The sequence below is a fragment of the Bos indicus genome, chromosome 3 (genome assembly GCF_029378745.1).
Source record: "Bos indicus isolate NIAB-ARS_2022 breed Sahiwal x Tharparkar chromosome 3, NIAB-ARS_B.indTharparkar_mat_pri_1.0, whole genome shotgun sequence".
Lineage (NCBI taxonomy): Eukaryota > Metazoa > Chordata > Mammalia > Artiodactyla > Bovidae > Bos > Bos indicus.
Window position 1 is genome coordinate 4,443,919 of NC_091762.1, and position 27,915 is coordinate 4,471,833.

At 41.3% G+C, this 27,915-nt stretch overlaps 1 protein-coding gene across 4 annotated transcripts in view; it reads right to left on the bottom strand.

Annotated features, from left to right (window-relative positions):
- The window catches only part of PBX1 (PBX homeobox 1), a 335,328-nt gene extending 315,192 nt beyond the window's left edge, over positions 1–20,136 (bottom strand). Inside the window, exons 1-3 of one of the 4 annotated variants that reach the window (XM_070782593.1) lie at positions 19,695–20,134; positions 19,204–19,494; positions 15,879–15,952 (exon numbers count right to left, since the gene is read on the bottom strand). In XM_070782593.1, the coding sequence (XP_070638694.1) occupies positions 15,879–15,952; positions 19,204–19,394 (265 nt within the window). In that variant the 5' untranslated portion in view covers positions 19,395–19,494; positions 19,695–20,134. Of the gene's footprint in view, positions 1–15,878; positions 15,953–19,203 lie in introns of all 4 variants that reach the window. The other 3 variants (XM_019986747.2, XM_019986764.2, XM_019986754.2) reach the window with 3 other exon arrangements.
- Between the last annotated feature and the right edge of the window lie 7,779 nt (positions 20,137–27,915).

The following is a 27,915-nucleotide window of genomic DNA, read 5'->3' on the forward strand; positions in this document are numbered from 1 at the left end:
TTATTTCTGCTTTACTGACTATGCTAAAGCCTTTCACTGTGTGGATCACAATAAACTGGAAAATTCTGGAAGAGATGGGAATACCAGACCACCTGACCTGCCTCTTGAGAAACCTATATGCAAGTCAAGAAGCAACAGTTACAACTGGACATGGAACAGACTGGTTCCAAATAGGAAGAGGAGTACATCAAGGCTGTATATTGTCACCTTGCTTATTTAACTTATATGCAGAGTACATCATGAGAAACACTGGGCTGGAGGAAGCACAAGCTGGAATCAAGATTGCCGGGAGAAATATCAATAACTTCAGATGTGCAGATGACACCACCCTTATGGCAGAAAGTGAAGAGGAACTAAAGAGCTTCTTGATGAAAGTGAAAGAGAAGAGTGAAAAAGTTGGCTTAAAGCTCAACATTCAGAAAATGAAGATCATGGCATCTGGTCCCATCACTTCATAGGAAATAGATGGGGAAACAGTGGAAATAGTGTCAGGCTTTATTTTTTTTGGCTCCAAAATCACTGCAGATGGTGATTGCAGCCATGAAATTAAAAGACGCTTACTCACTGGAAGGAAAGTTATGACCAACCTAGACAGCATATTGAAAAGCAGAGACATTACTTTGCCAACAAAGGTCTGTCTAGTCAAGGCTATAGTTTTTCCTGTGGTCATGTATGGATGTGAGAGTTGGACTGTGAAGAAAGCTGAGCGCCCAAGAATTGATTTTTTTTTTTTTTAAGAATTGATGTTTTTGAACTGTGGTGTTGGAGAAGACTCTTGAGAGTCCCTTGGACTGCAAGGAGATCCAACCCAGTCCATTCTAAAGTAGATCAGTCCTGGGTTCATTGGAAGGACTGATGCTAAAGCTGAAACTCCAATACTTTGGCCACCTCATGCGAAGAGCTGACTCATTGGAAAAGACCCTGATGCTGGGAGGGATTGGGGGCAGGAGGAGAAGGGGACGACAGACATGAGATGGCTGGATAGCATCACCGACTCGATGGACATGAGTTTGGGTGAACTCCGGGAGTTGGTGATGGACAGGGAGGCCTGGCGTGCTGCGAAACATGGGGTCGCAAAGAGTCGGACCCGACTGAGCGACTGAACTGAACTGATGAAGATAAGTCATGTTCATTGCCTGAAGGAAGTCAGGAGGTAGATTCTCAAAACAAAGGCAGGGGCCTAACAAAAATCAGGAAACAGGCCCAAGGAGAATTTTGGACTTATCTCCTTTTATTTATGCTTTACAGCCAACCATAGCCAAAAGATAAAGAAGTTCATGTACCTGAGAAACAGGACCAGAAGTAGGCAGAGCCAAATGATTTGTTATTTGGACAACTGAGTAGGATTCCATGGGATTTTCTGGGAAGAATCACAAGCTGAAGGGCTGCCACTCAATGGGAATGAATACCATGGTAGAAAAATTTACATTTAGTAAAACTTCCTAAGTCAAACTTGTCTCAACGGATCCTCTCCTGAGCTGTGTGACTTTCGGAAAGTTTATGAAACTCTCTTTCAGTTTCTTCACCTTAAAAGTTGGGGCAATAGGAGCTCCACATATTTTAAGTGTTCCATGCATTAACTATTATTACAGAATTCCATGCTCCAAAGGGAAAATGAGGCATCACTCCCGCTGACATTTTCCATTCAGCTTCATGCTAAAATGACCCACCAGCACTCTTGCCCCAGCCTGGGGCCCAAAGCACTCTTCCCCTTCAAATCACTTGGACAGGGTAAACACGAGTATAAAGTAACAGCTTAACCATCTACACTGCCTGCCTCCCTTCCTCGGCTGACAGCCAGGACACACAGACTGTGCGTCCGCGTGTTCCAAGAGCCAGAGAAGCCTCCAAGGCTGGCCTGTCCCAGTAACTGGATTGAACAAGCTCCTAGACCAGTTTGATCCAAAGAGACAAGCAGCTATTTCCTTACCAGCAGAACAACTGGGCCTGGTTGGGCCGACCACCACAGTGAGAAAGCCATCACCAGAATCTCATAAACCTTAAGGAGACAGGAGGGCTGATGGCACAAGGCCTCAAAGAGCACTAAGTTAACCCAGTGTCTTCTACCAGCAGGGAGTGAGAGGAAGAAAGAAGGGAGCTGTGCAAGGGGAGGGTATGAATGTGAAAGATGAAGCTAACCATGAAAATTTAATTTGTTAAAATAATGACTAGAGAATAACAGATAATGTACAAATTGTCTACACGCATTTATTGAATACATAATAAATGTGTGTATGAATATACAGGACTATATACGCATACCCTGATAAAAATTAATTTCAGCTTCTTGAAAGCATCCTTGTTTGTCTCCCTGCTGGCAAGAACCTTGGTGCGCAGAGGTAAATTTCACACTTCCTTTCAGCAGTCCCTCCACGCGGACCCTGTAGCTTAAGCTGCCCAGGTGAGCAAATGTCACAGATGCTTCTTCGGCAGGCGGTAAATTCCAGCCATCCTGGGGAAATGCCAAGTGGTCTCAGGTCACAGGTTGGGCAAATAGCGATTTGTGGGTCTGGGGGAGGCCCCAGTGGAGAGGAGTTAAAAAGAATAAAAACAAAAGAGAGTGGAAGGAAGAGGCAGAAAGGAAAGGAAGCAGAGGCAGTGTTCAGGGAAAGAAGGTGAGCTACGCGAGAACTCAGACACAGAACACTTCTTGAGCTGCCTACATAACAGTCTGCACCCTCTGAATGAAAGAAAGCGCTCTGCCATGCCTATCAGCCTGTGACACCTTTAGCTCGGAATGACCTCCTCAGACACACACCTAGCCCTAAGGAACACAGTCCTGTCTTGGGAACAGGCCTTTGGGAGCAAGTCTGCTGCCCATGCTACAAAGATCATGACCATGATTCTGGGCCTACATTGGGCTGTAGGTTCCCTGAGGGTAAGGGCCATCGCTGGCACATTTGCATTTCTCCGTGTCTTTCATGCCTCAAACAGAGAAGTGTCATAAATATTTGCTACAGCAACAAATGGGCCAAAATAGAATGCAAACTCTGTAATTTCATCATGTCCTACAGGAGGTCTAAAATGAAATGTCTAACTGGTATTGAAAAATTAAACCCAAGCAGGGCAGGAATTTATTTTTAACTTTTTTACTTTTCAACCTGTGGGAGGTAAGAGTTTGGCCCAATATCTCCAGAAATGTCTGTGTTCAAAAATATGTGATCAAGGACTTCCCTGGCAGTCCAGTGGCTAAGACTCTATGCTCCCAACACAGGGGTTGCAGGTTCTATCTCTGGTCAGGGAACTAGATCCCACATGCCACAGTAAGAGTTCATATACCACAACTGAAGATCCTGCAGGCCACAATGAAGACCTGGTGCAGCCAAATAAATAAATATTTTAAAAAATATATGTGGTCAAACTTACTTCAAAGCAATCAAGCGTTCATGACTCTTCACTTATGAAGGCCAACATTCAGGAGGTGACATTAGCCAACGTAAGTGAGAAGAAGATATATTCTTGTGGGATATTGGCAAGACAACCCATCTTTGCATACGTAAGTCCAAATGGAAGACACTGGGGAGATTTTCTCCTTCGTGTAAACCTTTACAAAGTTAACTGAAAGTTGTAGTTACCAAGATATTCCAGCCTGAAATGCCTAAAAAGGGAAGAGATAGTATGGTAAATGAGTAGGAGGGGGCAGTGTCCAAATCAGCAACAGAGAGAAGGTAATTATTTTCATTCTTTATTATCCTCATCACTGGTATTAGTATTGCTACTCTTATATTTTAGCTATAATATCTATAACAGTCAGAAAGAATATGTCAACTCTCAACCTATATAATAACGCTTCCATCTTCTCCCCCAGAGTTACAGGGATGAGAAACATATCCTGTGAAATGAATAATGGGCCTCATTCTTCAGCTGGTGGATCCAAGACTGGGCTAGTAGAAATTTATAGAGAGAATTAATTCAAAGATTTTCAAAGTAATGAAGGAATTCAACATTTCTGACTTCTCACTCTCCCACATTCACTCAATAGACAGTTTCTGGAGGGTCTAATTAGAGGACCTGATGGGTGCCCCGGGAGGCTGTAACAGAGCAATGATAGGAAAGCACAAGAATCCATTTAAGAATAATAATCACACATGAAGAACATCTTTCGTAGTGTAACTTTCTACAAAGAAAAATAAAGTAATATGGCTTAGGCCTGAGCATGACGACAGCCCCTTCCTGCCTCGGCTCCAGCAGGCTAGGTGGGGGAGGGGAGGCAACTGTGTGTATGGGCTAGAGGGGGGGCAAACCACCAAAATTAATCCTTTACTTTCAGAAGACTTGCAAAAAGAAAGCAGCTTGAGGCCCCTTTAGGCCTTCCTCTGAGACAAGACAATCCAAGCGGCCATATCAGCAACTAGGTCTGCAGGAAGGCCTCCAACCTTCTTCAAGTGTTAAAGAAAGACCAAGCTTGACAAAAACAAATACCAATGCTGTTTAAAATACATCAAGGTTCTTTGGGTTAAAAATCTCCCCAGGGGAAGATGCTCCCTGTAAGAGATGAGAGAAAGAAGATGGGAGGGTTTCTGCAGGAACTTCTGATTATGTTACTTGATTCATTTCAATACCATAAAGCATCAACTAGATTATTTACCGAATACAGAGGAAATGACACCGAGGCAACTAAGCAGGAGCTGCAAATTAAGATGTGTGCGTGTGAGCGCTGGCACCCGCAGACACTCACCCACGTGCTTGCACGCTGCCTTCTGAATTTCACTTCTGTATGCAAAACCACCGCCGCCAGTGTCTGTACTGCTCGGCCACTGTGCGTATGGAAAATGCAGCACAGCCCCCACGCCTGGCTCCCTGGTGACAGACCTCCACACCCTTGCTCCTCACCAGAGGCTCTGATTGCTGTGGCAAGGTGGGTCCAAGCCCGGCCTGGGGGGGTATTTAATAAAAGAAGGATGGTTTTCTCCCTATGATAGGATAGGATTGGGTCCTCTCCTATCACCCTCTCGGGGATTAGAGAGATGATGAGGGCAGCCCAGAAAGGAGGTGGCTGGGAAGAGAGGGAGCCTGGGGCGCCAAAGAGGAGAAAATCCGTGAATACACAACCAAGCTCAGCTCCGGGAATGCTCGGCTTCCTTGGCTGCTCAAGAGCGGCCGGCGCCGGGCTTGGGGGCTCCAGGCCGCTTCTGCGCGGGGCGGCGGCTCCTGGCCAGTGAGCGCAGCCCCGCGGGGCTCCTTGGAGGCCTCCGGCCGGCAGGGGACCGGAGCCGGCGGGCGCTCCCCAGCATCCCTATCAGATCCGCGGCGAGATCACCAGTTTTCTAGGAGGCGTCACGGCCCCCGCAGAGCCCCCTCCTCTGAAAGCCTAGCTAAGCGGGATGCTGCCGCAAGACCTAGGCGCCGGTCTAACCAGGCCCAGCGAGAGGCATTGCGATCCTGTCTGAAGGGGCCTCTCTTAGCACAAGGCCATGTGGCTCACTGTCCTGCTCCTCCATGGTTTCTTAGCATTTTCTTAAGTTCCCAAAGTTTTATTTTGTAATGCGTCCCTTTAAACTCCTTTTCGGAAACTCCGATTTCTCTTTTCCACCTGATCTAAGCAAACAGGCTCTCTCATCTCTAAGGTTTTTGTTGCTTTCTTTCCCCGTTGATTGGCCTCGGGAGGAAGTGGCTTTAATTTATTCCTCACAGGATCTGGTTACTTCTCGTCTGGCCTTTATACTCCGTGCTGCCCGGGGCATCACCACCTACCCACACCCAACCTCGCATCTCCCTTGCAAGGGGTTAGGGGTTACAGTCACCCTGGTAAGGAGACCACACAGAGGAAAGCTGTGCTTGTATCGCCCCGGCTTTGTTTTTAAATGTTTGTTAATATAAGCAGGGTGCACGGCCCTAGCACCTCTGCAGTGAGGAATTAACGTCTGTACCCTCACATCCACAGAGAGCCTTTCAGAATGGATGTAGGCTGGGCTCATCATCGGGGTCTCTGAGAGGCTTTCTTTGTTAGGAACAAAAGATAAATGCAAACTTTCAGTTCTATTAACAATGGTAATTATAAGGAGGATTCTCTTACGGTGACGAGACTGGAGCTCAAATCACCTAAAACCCTCAGAAAAATGACTGGCGGCCCTTGCCAGCACAGGCCACTAGGTAAATTTATTCCTTTGACCTCCTGGCAGATTCAAACTTGTCTCAAAGCAGGACAAACAGAGAACTTTTCTCACACTGACACTTTCTCAAGGAAAGTCAAACATCTTTCTAAATATCTTCACTTTAAGTTTCCAGAAGCCCCACTGACAGATAGGTGGGAAACAGACATCGTTTTAGTGTTTCAGCTGAGGCACACTGAACAAGCAACTGTCCACAATTCTAAGGTGTAAAGCAAACCTAAATTTGCTGACTTCCTGGGCCGCACCATATGAACTTGGCAAAGGTATACCGCACTTCCAAGTCCAGAACCGTAAATCTTTGTATTTTCCAAAAGCAATTTTCAGTCTAGAATCCAATAGCTACAAACAGATAGGATGCAAAAGAAACATAATTTGCATTTAGTCATGGAGTCAACAAGGTGGATTAAACTGGGACTGGCCTCCAGCTGGCTTTGTAAAATGTGATACTGAATGCTTCAATTAGGGGGGGAAAAAAAAATTACTACTTTTTTTTTTTTCCTCCCAGCTTGCCTTTCCAACTCAATTTGATTGATGGAAGTTGCTTTAACACCACCATAACCAGTTTTACATGACTGTCTAGAAAAGATATACGGAGTCAGAGGATAAATTAGAAGTGCCATAACAATGAAAGAAGAATTTCCTTTCATAAATGCTATGTATCCAGGCCCTGGTGGGGACCATGTTAGACCTCATGATCTGTGAAAGGTGGGCTCAGATTAGTGGCTCACTGAAGTGGCCCATTCCATGGATGTAGAAATATGAGACCATGAGGATAAATGGCATTCTCAAAATAACATAGTAACTTGGAGGCAGGCAGCGTTAGGTCTTAGAACTCTTGACCCAAGATCCAGCAAACTTTTTTTGTCTCCACATAGAATTCTCTGTACTTGTTCCACTGTATTCTAGAAAAAGGTGGTTATTTCCGCCACCTATTTTACTTTAGGGAACATTTCAAATTCAAATCCTTAGGATAAGGAATCAAACCATAAAACAGGGAGTCAAGGAAAGAAAGAAGTAAAAACAGAAGGAGTTACAGGGGAACTACCTCATCCTGGCTCCCAGGAGTGGGATATTATTCCCTGCTGGAAAGAGATGCCTTAGATATGGTTTTTTGTTTTTTTGTTTTTTTTTTTCACAACATGGCTATCCATCAAGAACCAATTTCAATTGGTGCAGAACCACCAGATCAAGTGTGAGTAGGGAACAACCAGGAGTCTTCCTTAGTCTTCCATGGCAGCATGGACAGCCATGCTGTCCAATATGGAGGACACTGGTCCCATGAGCCTCTTGGGCACTTGGAGTTGCCCATTGGGGCTAGTCCAAATGGAAGATGTGCTACAAATGTAAAACATACAATAGATTTGAAAGCCTTAATACAAAAAGTGGAAATATTTCATTAATAATTTTATATTGACATGTTGAAATAATTTAGATATACTTGGATTTAAATAAAATGTATTCTTACAATTAATTTCACCTGTTTCTTTTCACTTGTTTTTTTCCAGTGGATTACTACAAAATTTAAAACATTAAATTTGGAATGAAATATGGGTTCACTGCATAGCACTATTCAATGGGATTCTTCTCTCGCTAGAACTCTAGGATTGAAGGCAGGAAGTACAAGAGTGTTGGGATACCTTCTGCTGAGTTTTGGGGGTTCCCCCCTTTCATACAGAAAATCTTTTAAAGCATTTAAAAGCACTGTCAGGAAGTATCTCAGGGAGTCTGAAAACCTTGTGGCCAGCGCTGGTAGAAAACCCAACCTGAATAGACAGTGTCAAACTAATGAGACCAGAGGTCGACAGTCAGTCGTGTGGTTTTGAAAAGACAACAGTAGTTGCTGTTTATTTAGCACACTCATGCAACTGTGTGGTTTATATTCTTGTCCTGTTTAGTCCCTCAAGCAAGCCTACATTGCATTGTCTTTACTGTATAGCTAAGGATACTGAAGCGCTGTTAAATCAACTTTCCAGTGTTACACACAAGTGAGGATCTGAATCCAGACTGGTTTCACTCAGACACCCTGCTCTCTCTGTCATACTAGACTGCTCTTCAGAACACTGTCTGGTCTTCTTGGCAAAGGTCTTCTTCTCCGGGAACCTGACACCTGAGATTTCAGCCATAGAGATTCATTCCTTTGACTTCACTTCTTTTTCTCTCTAAAATGCAGATAGTTCTGAGAGAGGTTTCATATAAATCTTGATCGTGTTCACTTCAAGTCAAGCAACTATCAAAATACTTTTTCTTAGAGTAGGTATTGATCCAAGAAGATAAAAAATACAGTAAACCTTGACACACAGAGGAAAAGAAAGATCAGGGACTGAAGAAAAAGACTGAAAAAATGGAATGTTAAAAGTGATGAAGACCAAATGTAATGTCATTTACAATAAAACTTAAGAATACATCTACTACAGTTACTCTGGAAAAGTTCACCAATTCCTCAAAATGCTAAGCACAGAGTTACCATATGATCCAACATTCAACTCCTAGGTAAATACCCAGAGAAATAAAAACATGGCCACATAAAACTTTGTTAAAATGTTCCGAGCAGCAACAACACATGTGAACAACCTGAATGTCCATCAACTGATAAATGGATAAATAAAATGTGGTATATCCATACAATGGAATATTATTTGGCTATAAAAAGGAATGAAGTATCAGTACATGCTACAGCACAGTGACCCTTAAAAACACCACGCTAAGAGAAAAAAGCTAGGAATAAACCATATATTATATGATTCCATTTATGTGAAATGTCCACAATGGCTAAATCCATACAGACAGAGATTAGTGATTAGCAGGGGCTAGGCAAGAGGAGGAATATGAACTGACTGGTAATGAGTACAAGGTTTTTTTTTTTTTGTAGGGGGTGATAAAAATATTCTAAATTTAGGTTGTGGTGATGGTTGCACAATTTTGTGAATAGACCAAAACCACTGAACTGTATAATTTAAATGGGTGAATTTCATGGTATATGAAATATATCCCAAGAAAGCTATAAAAAAATAAAAATAAACCTACTAGTACCAAGGTTGTTGTTATAAGAAAAATATCATTTTTCCCTCAAGTAGGAACTGATGAGGAAGACAGGTAGAGGTCAGGTTGCCCTAAACTCACTTTATGTTACTCTTCCTCCTCTGAAACTTTGTGAATTGAATGGATGGGCCTATGTGTTTTCAGAGGGAAAATATTTTTAACTATGATTACACAATATCTCCAGCTGCTAATGCTAAGAAAATGTCATCACTAAAAATGCCATTGTAGCTTTACAGGTGCTTGTTGTCCAGTTTGGACATAATTGAAAACCTTCATTTTTGCTCTTATCCATTCTTTTTTTCCCCTCTTCTCCCAACCTTGCCCAGCCTTTTGGCCAGATACAACTCATTCTCACTTTAAGAGAATGGCAAGAGAAACATAAGAAAACAAATCTTAAATTCAGCACTATTTTTCTTTTTTCAGCACAGAATTACAGAGTCTTGGAATTGGCTTGGTCTTTAGGGACCATCTGGTACAAGCCTCTCTTTTTCATGTACGAAAACAGGGCCAGAAATAATAAAAGCTAACAGTTATGGACTGTTTACTCTATGCCAGGCACTGTAATTTACATGTACTACTTCATTTAATCCTCACAATAACCCTCCAAAATAGGTACCATTTTTATCTTTATTTTCTAAGTGAAAAAAAATGAGGCACAGGGAAGTTCCATAAACTTAACTAGGTCACACAACTGAAAAAGTTGGCGATCTGGGATACAGACCCAAGCTGTCAGGCTTCAGAGACCAAATCCTTAAGCACGACTATTATAGCGTCTCCTGAAAGTATTTAAGCTATCTACTTGTCATCTTATAACTACTTACTGGTATGTCCAGAACTAGTACAGGTATGAGGGACCCACCCCAGTTTCTACTTAATGACAGAGTATCAATGAGAGATATAGTTGACCTAAACTATACCATGACCTAAACCAAAATGGATGAATTTTCCCACCCACTGCAATCTTGATTTCTACCAATTATTGAGAGCCTGAAAGAGAGCTGTCAGAAGTAAGAAGACCTTCCGCGAAGTCACCACTGACCTTATTCTGCCATAAAGGAAGATAGGTTTTATAATCCTATGTCAGTTGATCCTCACACTTATTTTTTTTTAATTCTGGAAATCACTCTGCCAAATTCTGAGAAGTGTTATCGCTAAGATGAAGATGAGACAAAAGATTCAACCAGAGACTTCTCCTGATGGGACATAATGACTACCTCGCCAACTCAATTATATATTCAAAGGAAGAGTTAACACATTGGCAACCTACGAAATGGAATAGAATACAAGTCTTTAGATAATTTACTATAGAATATACAGTATCTCTTATCTGTATCACCCAGGGAGCTCAAAGTACTTAACAAACAACTCATTAATCCTCTGCTTATTTTATTAATCAATTACTACATTCCTTAAACCTTACCATACCATTTCAGGTAGGGTACAAGAGTGGAGCTAGAATTATTATATCCAGTGTTCTTGCCTGGAGAATCCCAGGGACGGGGCAGCCTGGTGGGCTGCCGTCTATGGGGTCACACACAGTCAGAAACGACTGAAGTGACTTAGCAGCTTAGCAGCAACCCAGGCTAAAGTGTCCATGCAAAGGACAGGGTGCTTCCAGGAGCATAGAAAATGAGTAAGAGCTGTCTTTGGGAGATGTACCTAGGACACTGCCTCAATCATGTGGCATTTTGGGTGACTTTTTAAATAAAAAGTAAAAGTAAAAAGTATATTTAGAATCACCACACCAAGTTCCAACCATAACAGCATTCATCTAACAGAAGTTGGAAACCAAAGTGCAGCCTAAGTTTTCCTAAGGCATGCATGTAAAACTATGTCTCAAGAGAAGCCAGGGTTATGCTTTAAATGAAAAAATTAAAATGCTTGCCTATTTAAATATGTTTAATATCTGAGTTTTGGTTTGTTTGCTTGTTTGGGGGTAAATTTTTTAATTTTGCCAACAATAACCAAAAGCATATGAACGTCAGCAGAACAGAGAAGCAAAGGCATGTAGAAAGGGCCGGACCCTCGCAGGGCCAGACCTTGCCACCTCCCCACCCCGGGTGCAGCCCGCCACCCGCCTGGGACCCAGCACCCTCACTGCTCGCAGCTCCCGACAGCCCACAAGGCCCAGACCACAGGTCTCCCCCGTGCATTTCCCCGACTCATGAACCTTCTTCGAGCTTCCTCAGTTTCACTTAAATTCTCCTCAGTCCCAGTCCTCGTAGACATCCAGTTGCTAGAAAACATGACACCAAATTTCCGAAGACCTCACTCAGGTAGGTCTGACCCGGGCTGCTCACTGCACCCTTTGCCCCACTTCTCAGCTGCCAGAATGGGTCCAAATCGGCTTCTAAAAGGGGATGACACGAAACGACTGGAGAGAAGGGATGCTTCTCATTAGAAGCTGACACTGTGTCTTCCACGGAGTCTTATTATTGAAGGTCTATTGCTCGTATCCAGATCAGAATAAATATATAGGGTCTAATCACCTGCCTTCTGCTAACACACTGTACCTGAAAGAGTGGATCAAGTAAAACCGCATCAAGTAACTCCCCTTCGTTTGCTCCCTTTCTCTCTCTCTGCCCCTTCCTCAAAAAAAAAAAATTAAATTAAATTCTATCATCAGCAAGAAAAAGTTTTTTTGCTTTTTCCTTCTAGAGACGAACATTTATGAAAAGTCACTCCTGTCATGTCAGCCCCCAAAAGAATCTGATCAGAGGCACCACTAAATTGTCTGAAGTTATTTCACTCCTGTTCTCTGCTCAAGGCCTAATCTTTTCAGAATTATTTTCCTAAAATATAAACTTCCTTCCACGGTGGCCCCTCCACCTACATATACCAACACACAAACATACACATGTATACACGTGCGTGCACACACACACAAATTATTCTCTAAAGCTATAAAAAGATGAGAAGCAGAAATCTCATAATGTAATTGCTATACTAAAAAGAAGTGGCAGGTGAGAATTAATAAGAGAGGGTGGAAAAAAACTGAAATACAGTAGTAGAGTTAAAGAAAAAAAAAAAAAAACTAGAGCCTGTGATGAGAGTGTTAATTGAACAGAGAGAATAAAGGAAGGAGAGAGAGAACAAAAGGGCATTAAGTAAGCAAAACGTAATTTTTTAACATCCTTCAGTGATTTGATTTAACTTCAGAGCAGATGATGCTCAGAGGAAAATTTGCTGAAAACTGCCATATATAGCTATTTTGTTCTAAAATTAAAAACTATTCACAACAATTACAGCTATTCATTACTATCTATAAACAGTCTCCTTAGTAAATGGCAACCAATATTTCGTGTTTTTTCCTCATTTTTAAACCGGCATGATTTTTGACACAGAAATTGTTTTAAAATCAAGAAATGTTTAAAAATATAGTTAAGGTCCTTTTAAGAAATTCAGTATGTTTCAATTTTTTTTTTTCTCCTTCTCTCCATTCCATCAACCCCACTACCACCACCTCTACATATATGCAAAACCCAGTCTATTGCTAATATGTCAGCAGACAAGGAATGAAAAAATGAAAGAAAATGAGGTATTAAAAGGTCCAAAACTCTATGAAATCTCTATGCTCCCAGAAGGAACAAGCAGATAAAAGCCGCCTCTGAAACATACTTGCCAGAGGTCTTGCAGAGTTTTCTTACTGTCTGAGATTTGCTGCCTGAGAATTGTTCAGGCATTCCTTGTTCTTGGCATTTTTATTTAAAAAAGCAAAAAGGTATCAAAATAAAAATTTACTGACATTTCTCAACAAGAAGACACTTGGGTTCTTTTTTTTTTTTCCTCCTGAATATCCCCACAGTAATTTCTGACTAAATACCTATCAATCAACTGTAATCTAAACGGTGCTGCCTACTTTAGGTGTTATACGCGTCTGTTTCTTTAAAGTTCCAAAAGGTTGGTAAGACAATCTTAAGCTAGTTTCCCTCCACATTTCTGAGTTTTCCAATGAAAGCCTTTGACAAAAAGCAAAAAAGCAAAATCCGCCAAGGAATGCAAGCCCCACGCTCCTCTCAGGGTCCTGACTTCCTTGTAAAGACCTAGGTAAAGTGTGCTCCTGGGAGAGTACAAACAGAGCCCACCCTAAATCAAATAACCTCTACAATACTTGTGAAGCAAGCTCAAAAATACTCATTCAGCATAAAGACTTGAAAGTAACAATAGGGAAACTCCCAAAACAATCAAAGAATGCACATGAACTGATCACCCCAACAATCTTATCACTAGCTCTGTATCAAGAAGCGGGGGGAAACAAGAGCTCCTACAACTTTACAGACGCACTGTGTTGCGGACACATCAACCATATGGAAGATTTGCCAGCTCTCAGAATGAGGGTGAGGTCGATCTTGAGTAAGTAACAGTGCTTTACAATCAAAGAGTTCTTTTCAGCATACCGCAGTTGTCTCCTACCTACAACACCGAACACTCAACATTCCAGGAGAGGTTTCTTCCTTCTCCTTAATCCTTCTGATACACAAATTGAGGAATAGGAGAAAGGTCTTTCTTTTTTTCTCTTTTTATTTTACTATTTTTTTTTTTGTACTTTCACCCATGGGTGCCCTCTTAATCCAAAACTTGTGCATTTGTGTGTTTCCCTCTTAACACAGGGTCAGTTATCCTTATTATTTTCAATTTACAGTATTCACTAAACTATTTTTAAAAATATATTATTTGAAAGACAGCATACAAAACCTTAATTCAGATTTTTAAAAAGCTCCAGACATTAATGTAACTTAGTAACAGAAAAATTTTAAAACAAAATATATAATCCAACAATAAATTACACCTTTAAAGCATGATTCTGACCGACACAACTGCTTCTTATCACCATAGTTTAGGCAATACTCATGTGAGGAGCAAACTCTTGAATCCACACCAGAACCAGACCTATAGTCACATCCATCCACCTTGATCTACTGCCTTAGCAGTAGATTTTAATTAGAAGACTAGAATTAAACACTTTGACCACAACGTACATTTAAATGCCTTGACAGACTTCCTTTCAATGAAAATCTGAGGGCGTCTTAAAAACAGAGTCTCTCTAGACTGAATTATCAAATATGCCTTTATAGCTTGATTCTGTATTTTATGAAGCAAGATCAGCAGGAATGCATACCCAAGTAGCAACAAATTTCAACAAACCAAATATTCCATGTAAATTAGAATCAGAAAAAAAAGAAACTGAGAAGGAAGAAAAAAACAAAAGATAAAGATATATACGCACTTAGGTTTCCTGCTCCAGGCTAACAGAGAAAAAAAACTAAAAAGTGTGACAAACTGAGAAAGCCCCTTTGATATTTGAATGCACAACCCATACATTTCTTAAAAGGTATATCACAGCTAAAACAATGCAATTCCCAGCTTTGCATTAAGGTTAGGCTTTGGCAGGGAAACCTGGAAGACTTAAAAGATCTGAACATCACTGCTCAGGTGCTTTGTCTGGGATGTCACGCACAACACAAATAACACTCAACAAAGGAGCTGCTTACTAATTTTCCATACATTTCAAGACCCGAGTAATTACATATTCGATCAATGGTCACATCTTGAAACTATTTATTTTTTAAAATAGAAACACAGAGAGCCCTCAAAAAGAAAGCCACCCTGCATGCCCTCAGAGCCCCTCCTTCCTTTTTTTATGTGTAACTATCAATGTATATCAACTGGGCATGCAATCATATTTATTGTCACTTTCATTCATGTCATGCCCTTGCTTATATGGTTTAGATATGAATTATTGACTGTTACACTCCTTGTTGTAAAAAATAAATAAATAAATAGGATGGCAGGTACTCTGCGCTGCTCTGCAGCGAGCGACCAAGTCAGAGGCCAGCAGAAGCTCCCGCTTTATATAACCACCCCTCATTCCTCATCTTTACGCCCTGGCTTCAGATTGCCTTCTCAACTCTTTCTTTTTACAAGGGAGAGACGCACTCACTTTGGAAAATTAAGGATTAAAATAAACAAACAAGAGGATGTTGCTAAGTGTCCTTCCCAGAGCATCTGTTGTTTAAGAACACCTCTGATTGATGACTGCTATTTTTTAATTGTTGCTTTAAAATTTAAATGCCCTCCTGGGATGTGTTATAAGTGTGTTAGTTCATGATATGAGGTCTAGAAAGTAAAAAAACAACAGAATGAGTGAGCTCGTCACATTCTGTTCTCCTAAACCCAGCAATTCTCCCAGCTATAAAATCACAGGGCACTCAAATACCGATAACCTGATGTTGTGTGACGCGTTCCACATAGGTATCTGACAACACTCTGAAAAGAACTCTAGTTTGCTGCTTCGTGTAATTACAAGAAAAAAAGAAGAGGAAACTTTAAACACTTTAGCACCCCCATGCCCAACTCCAAAAACACTGTCTTAAAGATGGGCCAAAATATATTAAGAAGTGGACTTTTACTTTCATATTTTTCCCCCACAGGCACATCATTCTATAAATTTCCCTTCAGAACCTCTGTTTTAGCTTCAGTTTCAAAGAGGCCAGGAATAGAGTTAAGGCAAGCAAACCGCTAATGTCTGGTAATAACTGTCAAAGAAACTTGGTGCTTTCTGTTCCAGGAAGCAAGGCTACTAGGACTTCCTATTGGAATATGCGATCAATCTTGAAAGTACTTCTTTTCTGAAATTTTAATATTTAAATAATGGGTTCCTGATTGCTGGTTTAAAGTGGTCAATTGGCCAAAGAAAATGCTTAAATGTTGGAATCTCATTCCTACCTGTTTTCTCTTTGATTTCACACAAGACATTAAACAAGGCAGGCTTCATTCTGTGGCAGTTTAAAGCATGTTTTCTGCAAGAAAGAAACAACAACAGAATAGCTTAGGTGGACTCCTGGGATCAAGCTGCTGATAATGCACAGGGGGAAAAAAATCGAGCATTTAGCCAAAATTATAGACCAAGCATAACTCTGTGGCATGCTTCAATTGCTTTATGACTTAATATAAAGAGTCCCGCCATAGAAAAAGAAATAATGTTAATTAGCAGGGAGAGAGCAGGGATTTAACTACAGAACAGAACTAACCTCAATTATGCTCATTTAGGAAGAGTTTGGGGTTTTCTGTTTTGTTTCGTTTTGTTTTTTATGAGTAGTTTAATCCAAGTGGAAGTCTTAAACCAATAATCCTATCCAGGGCAATGAAAAGACGGCAGAGTCAAATGCATGGGTTAACAGTTTTGTATAATCTACGCAACCACCATAGCCTAGGAGCTGTCTGCTTCTCAGTCCGTGTGTGTGTGTGTGTGTGTGTGTGTGTGTGTGTTTTCAAATTTAATTCATCCATGTGTTTGAATTCATTCCGCAGATGCCCCTGTATTCTCATAAACACAAGATGCTTGAAAGGTCTTCTGAGCAGAACTGTCAATTTATAAAATTTCAGTCCCCAAGTTAAAGAGTATGGAAATGCATTGCCAGGGGGCAAACATACCCATATGGGGAATAGATTCATTTCTCTGTGTTCACATTATGTCGCTTGTGCACACACTGCTTATTTGCAGGTGTTGAAATTCAATTATTTACAATTAGGACCTTGCACCCATTGGGGGAAAAAAATAAATACAATTCTGCCTTTTAGATTAGTGATTTACCTGGTTCTTCTGTGTGTCTGTATTCAGCATGCACTTAAGGACCAAAACAATACCTTTCCCTTGATTTTACTCTGGAAGCACTTAGCAGAAGGATATTGTTTTGGAAACAAAATACTGATCATATCAGCTATTAGTTAAGGGAATCGTGTTGACTAACTAAAATGAATGTATAAAGATAAATGGAAACCTCTGGCACTCAAGACACATGCAGTTCTTTTTAAATTCCTTTCAAAGTTAAAAAATAGATACACATCCTGAGGAACGGAAACCAGAAGCACGCTCTATCTACTGTACAGTAGAAGAGTCATAATCTCAAAATTCAAGAGTATCAAAATAAACATAAACATTGTGTCTAAAATACGAAGGGTTCACTGTATAAATAATAAACTTACATTATGAAGATGTTACTAAGGAAAGGAAAACCCAGTTAAAGTATTTGCTGAGTTACATTGTTTAACTAAAAAGAAAAGCTTAGTGGTGATTTAGTTCTGGTGTGGGGTGAGAAAAATGGTGAAGAAGACTTTATGGTATCAAAGACTTCTTTCTGGGCCTTTTATAGGAGTTTTCATTAAGTGTATTCTTATATAAAGGCCCAAATGCAAAACAAATAACAACTACAAAAAATTCTATGCAGCTTTGCAGAAATATTGTATTGCCAAGCACGTCCATGGGGTTGGGTTATAGAGAACAGAAAAATCTCCCCATCCCAAAATTGTGTTTGATTCTCTTAACATTTAGGCCATTAAAAGGGTGAACCCACCAAGTCACGGCTGTCCTCAGTTGTACAAAAAGGAGCGGGACTAAACATCAGAAAAGTGGTGGTTCTCAGTGCTACCAGCCCCTTCGGCTGCACAAACTTGTTATTAGAGGCGTTTATTGGTATGTCTGAGTTTATTTTTCTAGAACAATGTAATGGAGAAATCTGTTCCAATTCAAAAAGAGACTGCCAGTGGGAAATCTTTCATTGACCCTACCTATTAGCTTTTCTCCAGATAATAAAATCCAAAAAGGGCACCAAATAATTTTTAAAAATCATCCTCTATTAAGAAAAAAAAATAGCATAGTTCCAGTCTCTGAACCTTTCCAAGTTTTCAAGCACCCATAAACCTCAGGACTTTTGAGTTTACATGTTGCATGTGCTTACAGGTAAAATAAGAGTGTAATTCATGTCATCCTTGAAATTGCTTCTTCTCATTTTCTCAATTCAAATTCCCATTTCCCTTAAACAAAAATACATATAATAATGTCTTCTCCACAGAACTAAGTCTTGTGAGGTAGAGAAACTGTGTACATATGACTTAAAAAAACCAGCTACTTCTGAGATTTAATAAAGCTGGGTAACTGCAAAGACATATGTGGCCATTAGAGTGTCTTAAAATCTTCTTTTCAAGATCGGCCTTGGGCAAGCAGTTGGTGGGTTACCATTTAGTTTTTTTGGTTTGTTTTTTTTAAGAGAATTTACTGTAAAATCCTGGAGTGGAGAACTATATACTTGGCAGTGGATTAACTGAGAAGCTACACAGCTTCTTTATAACGCTTCCTTAATGAAGATCTTCGTGTCCTAGAGGATGGAAATATATAAAATACACATTTGCCTTCATTTCTATTTTACTAGCATCTAAGTGGTCCTGAAAGAAGCATGGGGAAAAGAGCATGCTTGATTTTCTCCCCCCACCCCTTTTTAAAGAACCATACATTCTGTGCCACAGAAGGGTAGTTAACCGACTCAAAATAAGAGACAATAAAGTTACACTACATATCCGAGTCTCTAAAACCGAACAAACATGTTTAAAAGCAACAGTATCTCTTCTTTCTTTACATCAGCCTTTTTGAAACAATTAAATGAATGCAAAATATTTTCTGGATGGCTGACAACTACTGACAAAGAATTACTCTTTTTTTTTTTAATATGGAAAGGGGGAAAGATAAAAATTAATTTTAGAGCAGTACGTTCACATAGAAAATTCAAAGCCTCTGATTTACTTAAGGAGTCAACTATATTTGCAAATAAAGTGTTCATGGGACATTTTATTTTGTAACGTTACGCAGTCCCTCAACAAGAAGACATGCAATGCTGTTCAAAACTTGACAATTCTGCTCTCTCTGATACTTTTTTAAAGCAGTAAAAAGTGCCGAGGGCCGCTTTTGGATCAGTTGGCAGTATTTTCGGCTTGCCTGAGTGTTTGTGTGGATATATATGAAGATCTCTATATTCACACACACAATATATATGAAAATATACATACAGACAGCCACATCACCACATGGGAGATTGCACTTTCGATAACAACGCTCCTTCAAATTTTACTCCTCCGCCATATAGTTGCTCGTCAAAATGGGCCAAGGAATAACATTTAAAAAGAAAGCGCTGTGGTGATTCGGTTCCCATTGTTTCCCCCAGCGAGAGGGAGAAAAACAAAAAACCCCAAGAAAGGAAAAGAAAAGCCTCCATCTCACCTGGCCTGCGCCTCATCCAAACTCTGGTCTGTGATGGTCATAATTTGCTGTAAAATGTCTCCAATGTCCTGCTTCCTCCCGCCCTCCCCCTCGGTCCCTCCGGCCCCATCCTGCAAGTGCTGGGACAGGCCGGGGTGTCCGGCCATCCCGACCCCAGCATGGGAATGCATCAGCCTGGGCTGCTCGTCCATCTCCAAAGGCAACGGCAGCCCCCGGCTCTTCCTCTTCTGCTCCTCGGCTCGGCTCCTGGGAAGCACCAAGGCTTTTTATCCTTCAAGCTGTCTTCAAATCCTTTTCAGGATAAACAGAGAAGGGGGAAAAAAGAAGACCAAAAGAAAAAAAAAAAAAAATCCCTTTGCCTCTTTAGAGGATGGTGGGAGGATGGGGAGTGGGGAGGGGGAGGGGGGCGTGAAGGGGTGGCGGGGTGAGGGTGGGGATAAGGACTGGTGGGGAAGGGTGTTGACTCCAAAAAAGCAAGAAAAATAAACCACCTTCCCACTTGACGAAAAGAAATCAGAGCTGGCTTTTGGTTTTTCAGTCCGTCTCCTTTGCACGGCAGAAATGGGCTCCCGGCGCTTAAATCTGTGGCTTAATCCTTTTGCAAATATGCATTGGCCGGGAGAAAGGAGAGGAAGGCAGGGGGATTGCAATGCAAACTTTCCCCCCCCACCCCCCGCTACCCCCCACCCCCACTCCGGGCCAGAGTGATCTCAAAGGGGGTGGGCTGTTGCAAAAGCCAGATCTCCCCCAGCCACGGCGGCAAGGCAGAGCACAGGCTCTCTCCTCCTCCGTGTCTCTGCAAACTCCAGCAGCCCCGTCAGCCTCCTGCTTTTGTTTAGCTCAGGCTCAGGACTCCAGAAACATATACAGAAAAACCACAGCCTGAGAGGAGGAGGAGGAGAAGGAGGAGGAGGACGAGGAGGAGAGAGGAGGGGGCAGAGGAAAGGGGGGAGGAGGGAGGCGGGGAAGCCAGGAGGCGGGGGAGGGAAGGAGAGAGGAGGGCACTCGTAGCCCCGCCCCCTCCCCTGATTGGTCATTGGAGAAAAGACAGGCCCCTCCTCCCTCTACTTTCCTCCCTGCGCCTCCTCCTCGGCCTCCTTCGGCTCCTCCTCGCCCGGCGCCCTGTCAATCAGAGTTCAGAGGTGGGCTGGGAAGGAGGCCGAGCTAACACCAAGTCTCCAGTCCTTAAAGGTGCAATGATACCGTAGCGCAGGCTCGGTTAGTACGTCCCCACTTTTCCTTCCTGCCTCACTTGGATTCCGTCCTTGAGAAAAATGTGGCTCTACTTAAATACAAACGTATAAAATTAACACAAAAGAATATAGACAGTGTGGGTCTCCCCTGCAACCGGGGGTTTTTCTTTTCCTGTAACATTGCCGTTTAAAAGTTGATCCTTTTAATTCGTTAGACCTCAGGGAAACTGTTGTGAGCAAAGTTTGTCAGCACGAAGTTGTTATGAAACACAATCGAGCTGTTAATATAATTAATAATGATCTCTAATAAACGGCATATGTAAAAATAGATTTAAAAGAACAATCACAATAGAGCTAAGAGGAATACTGAACTGTAACATTTTGGTTGCATGGAAACTAAATTATGGACTGTTAAACTAAATAATGCTTAAAAAAAGATTAATAAATAAGTTGACCAAATGAAACTAATTCAACATCTCTCTTTCTTTTCTCCCTGGGGGAAATTAGTTATTTGGCTTAAGTACTTAATAAAGAAATGCATTATCACAGTCTGGTTCTAGTTTTTAATATAGTTTAATAAGCATTATTAACTGGAATAAAGAGCAAACTGACATTTATTGAATGCCTACTATGCACCAAGTAATTTACATGAGTTATTTTATTTAATCCCTAAGACATTTCTGAGACTTATGGATTATTAGTTCCACTTTACAGGGAGGGAACTTCAAAATGCTAAATAACTTCTCTGAGTCCCATAGTTATTAAGTGTCAAGGAAGGAGTATCTCCATCTAACAGAAATGTATAAATAGTGTAAAAATTAGTTATGTACTCATCTTGTTGGAAAAGGGACTATTTCCCTTTCGATGCTATTTTCGATGTTATTTTAAGATGCTTAAAATAATACACATATTGAAACACACTGACCCAAATTAAAAATAAGTAGGAGAGAATGAAAAAAATACTAAGTAAAATCAGGGGAAAATCCTAGTAAGAAACTCACAGTTAAAGTTCAGTTCTGTCACTCTATGCAGGCCATCAGTTTGCCTCCTGTCTTAACATCGGGCACGTAAGAGAGGATCTCGGACTGAGTCACAGTGGCCACAAGAGAAAAGAGCATACGAATTATTTTGGAAAAGGCAAGTATAGTGTTTTGGAATATAAAATATTATTCTGTGTAGATAGTCCTCTTCCTGGATGACAGTGTAGCCAAAGGAGACACATTGAACTTTTACAAACCTAAGTGTACTTCATCTGCAAAATAGATTGTAACCTCATCAGATGCGTTGAGATCCTCAAATAAAATGTTATTCCTTTTATCAGTCCCAACCTCCTTCCCGATCAATACCAAAAAAACAAGTTTTGCAAGATAAGGATCTGAGCACTTCTCAAGCTACTTGGTATTCTTTGGCATGGGGGCATGCAGTAGGGAGTGTTAATTGCAATTCAGATGTCATAGGACTTGAAACAACTGTTCTATCCACATACATACCCTAACTTGTTAAATGGGTTTTTTAATCAACACTAATACTCTTCAAATCACATATCAATCACAGTGAGCATGAGTTAGCACATCCTTGACAATGTGCTGAAGTTATTGTGATGAAGTTATCACATCTTAAAGCATGAAGTAACCCACAGCCTATAAGAAATCAGTATGAGCAAGTAATTAGAATTACTAAAAATCTAATAAAAGTTTACTAGATAATGTACTAGAAAATGTACCACCAGTACCAGAAGATCATTGTCATCTAGGAACATTTTAGTAGGAAAATAAAAAATGTACACAACAATAATATAAATGATAGTATTTATTAAGTGCTTTGCAAGGATTAGGTATATTCAAGGTGCATTATTAATTTAATCACCACAATTGTTTGGCCTGAAAACCTATGCTTTTATAGTGTTGCCAACACTATGGTGTTGCCAAAATACATTTTAATACAAAATAAATGCTATAGAAGGGATGCCACACCTTAGATATCCATAAAGAGTGAGATAAGGGGATAATTCCATTAGAATGATTAAAGGATTTTGAGGTGGCTCTGAGGGATGAGGGCTTCCCTGATAGTTCAGTTGGTAAAGAATCCACCTGTAATGCAGGAGACCCTGGTTCAATTCCTGGGTCAGGAAAATCCCCTGGAGAAGGGATAGGCTACCCACTCCAATATTCTTGGGCTTCCTTGGTGGCTCAGATGGTAAAGAATCTGCCTGCAATGTGGGAGACCTGGGTTCGATCCCTGGGTTGGGAAAATCTCCTGGAGAAGGGACCAGCTACGCACTCCAATATTCTAACCTGGAGAATTCCACGGTCCATGGGGTCGCAGAGAGTCAGACACGACTGATGGATCCAGGAGATACCGTGAATGAATATGATAGAAGCACAGGGTTTTTCTTCAGGTTCAATGGAAATGATTAGAAAAGTATAATTGTGAGGACTCTGAGCAGCAGCTATTGTGTTTTATTTGGTGTATACTAGGGAGTCCCTGATGGAGAAGGCAATGGCACCCCACTCCAGTACTCTTGCCTGGAAAATCCCATGGACAGAGGAGCCTGGTAGGCTGCAGTCCATGGGGTCTCGAAGAGTCGGGCACAACTGAGCGACTTCACTTCACTTTTCACTTTCATGCATTGGAGAAGGAAATGGCTACCCACTCCAGTGTTCTTGCCTGGAGAATCCCAGGAACAGGGAGGCTGATGGGCTGCCGTCTATGGGGTCGCACAGAGTCAGACACGACTGAAGCGACTTAGCAGCAACTTAGCAGCAGGGAGTCCCTGATAGGTTTCCCTGGTAGTGCAGTGGTAAAGAATCTGCCTGCAATGCAGGAGATGCAATTTCGATCCCTGGGTCAGGAAGATTCCTGAAAAAGGGAATGGCAACCCACTCCAGTGTTCTTGCTTGGAGAATTCCACGGACAGAGAGAGGAATCTGGTGGGCTACAGTCCAGAGTTGGACACGACCAAGTGACTAACACAGACAGAGGGAGCCACTGAGGAAAGTTGTCTTAAAAGGGGGAACAGATATTTATTTTCAGAGAAGCAATGGAGAAACAGACATAAAGAACAGACCTATGGACATGGGGGGAGGGGGAAGGAAAGATGTATGGAGAGAGTAAAATAGAAATTTACAATACCATATGTAAAATAGATAGCCAGTGGGAATTTGCTGTATGACTCAGGGAACTCAAACAGGGGCTCTGTGACAGGCTCAGGCTAAAAGGTGGGGTGGGAAAGGAGATGGGATGGAGGTCTGGGAGGGAGGGGACATGGGAGTACTTTTGGCTCATTCTTGTTGATGTATGACAGAAAACCACAATATTCTGTAAAGCAATTATCCTTCAGTAAAAAAATTTGAAAAAAAAGGAAAGTGAAAGGAAAGTGAAGTCGCTCAGTCATGTCTGACTCTTTGTAACCCCATGGACTGTAGCCTACCAGGCTCCTCCCTCCATGGGATTCTCCAGGCAAGAGTACTGGAGTGGGTTGCCATTTCCTTCTCCAGGGGATCTTCCCGACCCAGGGATCGAACCCTGGTCTCCCGCAGTCCAGGCAGACGAAAAAGGGGGGGGGGTACAAAAAAGTATGTCTTAAGAAAAATTATCTGGTTCCCCAACACAAAATCTGAGACAATGAAATAAGGAAGGGGAATTAAGAAAGTGGCAGTAGAAATGGGAAGGAAAGGACAATTATGAAGAACATTTTCAAGAAAGAGCCAGTAGAACTCGATAATTGATTTTATGTGGTTTTGTGATTTTATTTTAAAGAAAATGTTTTCAAGCCTGGGTGAGAAGAACACAGTGGCACTAACAGAATAATAATAATATCTATAGATAGAAATTGTTAAATACAGATTGCGCTGCAGGTACTGTGTGTACATTACCACTTACTTTTAACAATTTGACACTTAATTTTAAGAACATCCTTGTAAGGTTATAAACTCCTTTTTGCAGATGAAGAAACTAAGTTTCCTAGAAGTTAAATTACTGGACAAAGTATGTATTTAAAAGTCCTCTTATTTTTAATACTTCACAGAGAACCAAGGAAGTTAACAGGTGATACTACCAAAGGTGAAGCAGGATGAAAATTAGAATCTTCTATTTGCAGTTTAAAAAAAACTTCTTCAAGTAGATTCTGAGGAAAAATTTGCACGTGAAATGTCTATACCCTATGGGTTGTGGTGAGGGATTGATAATGCTTTTTTGTACCTTCCATGCCTCAGCAGTGCTTTAATTCTAATAGATATTTATTAAATATGTGTTGAAAGAATGAGTGATGAATAATCATGCTGTATTTCTTCAGAATAATAAGTCCACTGAATCACGCTTTAAGGACATTACATGAGTCATTACCAAAATTTGGCTAACTAGCAAAGTAGTTCTCAATCTGTGCTTATTCTAATGTTTACAAAGTCATCTTACCATCTTTACACCTCTCCTACATCAGGATTTTGTTTATTCTAAGGATTGTCTTTCAGACTTCTCTGGAAGTCCATTGGCACAAAGTCTCACCTCCACTTAGGGATGGAGAATGCAGTGCAAGAGGAGTGTGCAAGGATCCTGGTTCTTTTCTGAGAAAACAAAATGATGGCAAAGACATGGGTCCCCTGGCATAGTCAGCGAAATAAATTCACTACCACACGGTATTACATTCAGTTCAGTTCAGTCGCTCAGTCATATCTGACACTTTGTGAACCCATGGGCTGCAGCACGTCAGGCTTCCCTGTCCGTCACCAACTCCCAGAATTTGCTCAAACTCATGTCCATTGAGTCGGTGATGCCATCCAACCATCTCATCTTCTGTCATCCCCTTATCCCACCTTCAATTTTTCCCAGCATCAAAGTCTTTTGCAATGAGTCAGTTCTTCACATCAGGGGGCCAAAGTACTGGAGCTTCAGCTTTAGCAGCAGTCCTTCCAATGAATATTCCAGACTGATTTCCTTTAGGATTGACTGGTTTGATTGCCTTGCAGTCCAAGGGACTCTCAAGAGTCTTCTCCAACACCACAGTTCAAAAGCATCAATTCTTCTGCACTCAGTTTTCTTTATGGTCCAACTCTCACATCCATACATGACTACTGGAAAAACCATAGTTTTCACTACAAGGACCTTTGTTGGCAAAGTAATGTCTCTGCTTTTTAATATGCTGTCTAAGTTTGTCATAGCTTTTCTTCCAAGGAGCAAGTGTCTTTTAATTTCATGGTTGCAGTCACTGTCCTCAGTGATTTTGGAGCCCAAGAAAATAAAATCTGTCACTGTTTCCATTGTTTCCCCATCTATTTGCCATGAAGTGACTGGACCAGATGCCATGATCTTCATTTTTTGAATGCTAAGTTTTAAGCCAGCTTTTTCACTCTCCTGTTTCACTTTCATCAAGAGGCTCTTTAGTTCCTCTTCACTTTCTGCCATAAGGGTGGTGTCATCTGCATATCTGAGGTTATTGATATTTCTCCCAGCAATCTTGATTCCAGCTTGGGTTTCATCCAACCTGGTATTTCTCATGATGTACTCTGCATATAAGTTAAATAAGCAGGGTGACAATGTACAGCCTTGACATACTCCTTTCCCAATTTGGAAAGCTGTGATAGTCATTAGGACTGGATACTGAATGATAGTCAATCTAATGTCAATATCAGAGCGAAAGAGCTGCCTTTGAAGCAAATCAAAAGAAAGAGGGTAAGAATCGTTGGTGGAACACTGACATTGCCGTATTGTTCAAGGTACTGAGAATATAGTGGTGGTAGCTGGCTCAGATGGTAAAGAATCTGCCTGCAGTGCACGAGACTGGGGTTCGATCCCTTGGTTGGGAGATTCCCTGGAGGAGGGAGTAGCAACCCATTCTAGTATTCCTGCCTAAAGAATTCCATGGACAGAGGAGCCTGGAGAATTACAGTTCATGGGATCACAGAGTCAGACACGACCGAGTGACTTTCACTTTCAAGACACACTCGATTCTCTGATTTCGTGGAGCTTGCATTCTAGTGTAGGAGATAAACAACCAGCAAATAAAGAAAAACACAAGCTCAGAGAATTATAAATGCATTGAATAAAACAGAGTAACATGATGTGATGTCGGGGAGGCAACATCAATAATGTGATCAGAGAAGGGCTTTCCAGAAGCTGACATTTGGGGTTGAACTTGAGGATAAGAATCCAGTTATAGGTAGATCCTGGGAAAAAAACAATGGAGGAAGAGGGGCAGGAAGGAGGAAATAACGTATGCAAAGGGCTTGAGCTTGGATTTAAACTTGAAGGACAGAAAGCTGGAGAGACTGAAACATGATGAACAAAAGAAAATTTTATGAGGAGGAAATCAGAGAGGGAAACAGACACCAGAAAACCCATAAACTTTTAGGCCATGATAAAGACTTTGGGTTTTTCACTAACTGCTGATTTCAGATTCACCTGTGTGTGCTAAGTCAAGGAGTGACACTGAACACTGATTTGACAAATATTCTTTGATGACACACTATATTCTAGGCACTTCCTTGTCACTGGTAAATATGCCAGTCATGGTCTCTCCCTGGTCACATGGAACTTACATTCTAATGAAACAAATAAATGAATGTAGCAACAAGCAAACAGCAGGCAATGATAAAAGGTGGGGTGGAAAGTGACCTGGGAGCTACTGTAGATTGAGTGGCCATGGAGGGCAAACTGAGGAGGGGCATTAAGCTCTGACATGAATGGGAAGGAGTAAATCAAGTGAGTAAAGTCAGAAGAAACAGCCAACATGATGGTTGTAAGTGAGGAACGAAGATGCCTAGAATGTTTGAGAGACGAGAACTAAAGCCAAAGTTGCAAGACGGGAGTGTGGTACAAAACTGAGATCAAAAATGTAGGCGAATTTTACATTTAAAAACAGAAAAGCATTGAAGGGTTTAAAACAGAATATCTTAGTCTGTTTGGGCTGATGTAACAAAATACCATAGACTGGGCAGATTATAAGTAACAGAAATTTATTGCACACAATTTTGGAGTTGGAAGTCCAAGATCAAGGCACCGGCCGATTCTGTGTCTGGTGAGTACTTGCTTCTGGTTCACAGACAGCTATCTTCTTGCTGTGTCATCTGAGAATGGAAGGGGCAAGGGAGCTCTGTCTCTTCAGTTCAGTTCAGTTCAGTTCAGTCACTCAGTCTTGTCCAACCCTTTGGGACCCCATGAACTGCAGCACACCAGGCTTCCCTGTCCATCACCAACTCCTGGAGCCTACTCAAATTCATGTCCACTGAGTCAGTGACACTGTCCAACCATCTCATCCTCTGTCATCCCATTCTCCTGTCTTTCAATCTTTCCCAGCATCAGGGTCTGTCTCTTATAACAGCACTAGTCTCATGTATGAGAGGTTCAACCTTCTGACCCAAGCACCTTCCAAAGGCTCCGAGTCCAAACACTATCACATTGGGCATTCTGTGTGTGTGAGCACTCAGTCGTGTCTGACCTTTTGCAACCCCATGGACTGCAGCCCACCAGGCTCCTCTGTCCGTGGAATTTTCCAGGCAAGAATATTGGAGTGGTTGCCATTTCC